Below are 3,290 nucleotides of genomic sequence, written 5' to 3'. Positions count from 1 at the left end.
GTGAAGAGCACAGGGCGCCAGTGGCGACTTTGCCAATCCTGGTGTTCTGTGGCAAATGCCAAGCGTCCTGCACGGTGTTGGGCTGTGAGCACAACCCCCCATCTGTGGACGTCGGGCCCTCATACCACCCTCATGGAGTCGGTTTCTAACAGTTTGTGCAGACACATGCACATTTGTGGCCTGCTGGAGGTCATTTTGCAGGGCTCTGGCAGTGCTCCTCCTGTTCCTCCTTGCACAAAGGTGGAGGTAGCGGTCCTGCTGCTGGGTTGTTGCCCTCCTAAGGCCCCCTCCACGTGTCCTGGTGTACTGGCCTGTCTCCTGGTAGCGCCTACAGCCTCTGGACACTACGCTGACAGACACAGCAAACCTTCTTGCCACAGCTCGCATTGATGTGCCATCCTGGATGAGCCGCACTAACTGAGCAACTTCTGTTAGTTATAGAGTCCGTCTCATGCTACCAGGAGTGTGAAGGCACAACCAACATTCAAAAGTGACCAAAACATCAGCCAGAAAGCATTGGTACTGAGATGTGGTCTGTGGTCCCCACCTGCAGAACCACTCCTTTATTGAGGGTGTCTTGATAATTGCCAATAATTTCCATCTATTGTCTATTCCATTTGCACAACAGCATGTGAAATTGATTGTCAATCAGTGCTGCTTCCTAAGTGGACAGTTTGATTTCACAGAAGTTTGCTCAAAAAAATAAAGGGAACACTTAAACAGAATATAACTCCAAGTAAATCAGTGTATATATTACCAAGTTTTTTCTTTTTTAATCTTCACTAGTACTGTTAATTTATGAGGAAATAAATTAGTATTTAAATTTGTGGCTTCATCTCTTAAATCCATTTTAGTCCACCTTGACAAACTTACTTAATTCATTTTCTATTTCCACAGTCAAATTGTTTGCATCGACAATCACTTTATACTCGGGTGCTGCTTCCACAGGTCCCATAACTAGGAGTCAGAAAATAAATCACAATAATGCAAAGATATAAAACAATCGTTATATCAGAATGTAATTCAATCTGAACAGGAAGCGACAGCAAGTCTTAATATGCCATCACATCTGGAGAGGAATAAACTTCGGTATAATCTTATATCCCCCTCCTAATACAACACAGGCTAAGAATAAACGAGTTTTGTCGGCTTCTTCTGCAGGATCCCGGCCTCCTGCTTGATGACAGTTTGAGCCAATATCATCGCACTGCATGCACGAACTGTGTGCGCCAAGATGCTGCAAGGAGAAGCAGCTTTACCTCTGCAGCTTCAGAAAAGCATAGTCACTGAATGTGGCAGACTACAGTAATCAGGCCAGCTCCAGAGGAGCGATTACAGACTCTATAGAACAGAGTTTGAAAGTACTGCACACCATGTCTGAGACCGGCCACCAATGACATTGCAGCAGTGGCCAGTAACCAAAATAATTCCTCTGTCCTTGAGAATGAAGAGCATCTTTAATAAGCAAGTTGCAAACTTGCTCGCTTTTACAAGAGCTTTGCAATGGTAGCCACTTATGATGGTGCTGAACTATACCTTCAGATGCTTTTGGTTGTTTTTTGACATACTCATCGATCTTGTCAAGAATGTCTGAAAACTAAAAAATATATATATTAATAAAATTACTCTTTTTTTTTTTTTTTGTTTTTTTTTTTTGTTATGCAGTGAACGGATGTAGAAGTTGGTGCTCAATAAATAGGTTTTCTGCACAATGCACAGTTGAACAGAGGAACTGTCTAAGATCCCCGACCTTAGTCTTATACTTACCAGCTGCCATCTTCACCTTTTATCGGTGCAGCTCCAGCCTCGTGGTGTGGATATTGTGACTGCAACTTCTGACCGACCAAAAGTCAGAGGTAACGATAACAAAGGGTCAATGTAAGAATATGAGAGCCAGAAGAAGGCTCTCAGACTTACTTGAAAAGTGACCCGTGGCTTGCCCAGCAAACACTGGAGCGATCCGGCAAGTCACAAACTGCAGGAGACGGACCGAAGAGGCGAAAATAGGTGAGATGTCAGCAGGTAAATATAAGACTAAGGCAGGGACCTTAGACCAGAAGCACCACTCCAGTGATAAAAACAACAAAAACACGCTGGAGTGGTGCTTTAACATAACGTAGAGCAGCATCTCAAACTACCACTTCCCAGTTATGTCCACTGGAGGGACGAGGCGGTCTGTAATTCATGGTGACATCTATTTTTCATGCCCCAGATCTGACAAAGTGAGCAGAGCTTGTGCAAGATGGACTGGTCAAATTCTTGTCTACTCCACAAATCTAATTCCAGCACAAGCACATAGAGGTGCAGACCACAACGCGCCTTGCCTGATCCATTGCGTGTGCCTATTAATCAGGAGCGTCTGTTCCCACTCGCCCCCTGACCAACACCAGCGAGAGACTCGCCGACCATTGTTCTGAGGCTACTTAGTGTCTGAATATTGTTTGTGATGGTGACCAAGAGCAAAAATGGAGAAAAATTAGGATGTGGAGTGCCGGGAGATGTGACAAGAGTTTTTCGGGTTTTCTGACACTCACCTGTCTGCTGTCCCATAACTTTGCTATACTTTTCACTGACTCAGCGTTAATATCCACCTGCATCTCCTCCTGCACTTCCTCAATGGTCTCCAAGTCATCCTCGTCTATTAAGTTGTCCTCTTCTTCCTCTGCGGCCTCCTCCAGGTCAGCCAGCAACTCGTCTGCCAGAGACATGTCTTATCCCTGCGGGAAAAGGCAAATTCATAGCAGGATTGTGCTTTATAGAAGTAATTCACTCATAGAAAACGCTATATCCTCATTGACATAAATGTAGTAATACATCAGTCACCAGATAATACAGCTTTATGTTACATAGAAACCCTATAACCAGCACAGCGGCGGCACCGCCGCACACGTCCTATAACCAGCGCGGCGCCCCCGCACACGTCCTATAACCAGCGCGGCGCCCCCGCACACGTCCTATAACCAGCGCGGCACCCCCGCACACGTCCTATAACCAGCGCGGCACCCCCGCACACGTCCTATAACCAGCGCGGCACCCCCGCACATGTCCTATAAACAGCGCGGCACCACCGCACACCACCAGCCAAGTACGCCCTACATTCTGCCATGCTAACACTCTGGGCACATATCCCACCCGCAGACATCAGCGCAGCATTTACCAAGTGCAAGAAGCCTGGTTAAAGGTGTCAGAAAGTTGTCGCACTTCTCTTCAACTATAACCGGAAGTTGTGGTGCAAAAATACAGCGTCACTGCAGCGACAGCTTCCGGAATGCTATCTGGTTTTCCGATTG

The 3,290-nt window shown here is 46.3% G+C and overlaps 1 protein-coding gene across 1 annotated transcript; it reads right to left on the bottom strand.

The window, feature by feature from the left end:
• Positions 1-850: 850 nt before the first annotated feature.
• On the bottom strand, positions 851-2,712 carry LOC141184073 (U4/U6 small nuclear ribonucleoprotein Prp31-like). Its single transcript, XM_073661035.1, has 3 exons — positions 2,535-2,712; positions 1,537-1,597; positions 851-957 (listed from the first exon to the last, which is right to left on the bottom strand). The coding sequence occupies exons 1-3, from the start codon at positions 2,706-2,708 to the stop codon at positions 851-853; spliced, it is 342 nt and encodes a 113-aa protein (XP_073517136.1). The 5' UTR covers positions 2,709-2,712.
• Positions 2,713-3,290: the final 578 nt, after the last annotated feature.

Source organism: Phyllobates terribilis, unplaced genomic scaffold (genome assembly GCF_046119375.1).
Source record: "Phyllobates terribilis strain yellow unplaced genomic scaffold, ASM4611937v1 Scaffold_39__1_contigs__length_11870865, whole genome shotgun sequence".
NCBI classification, from domain to species: domain Eukaryota; kingdom Metazoa; phylum Chordata; class Amphibia; order Anura; family Dendrobatidae; genus Phyllobates; species Phyllobates terribilis.
This window is presented reverse-complemented; position numbering and strand designations above follow the sequence as displayed.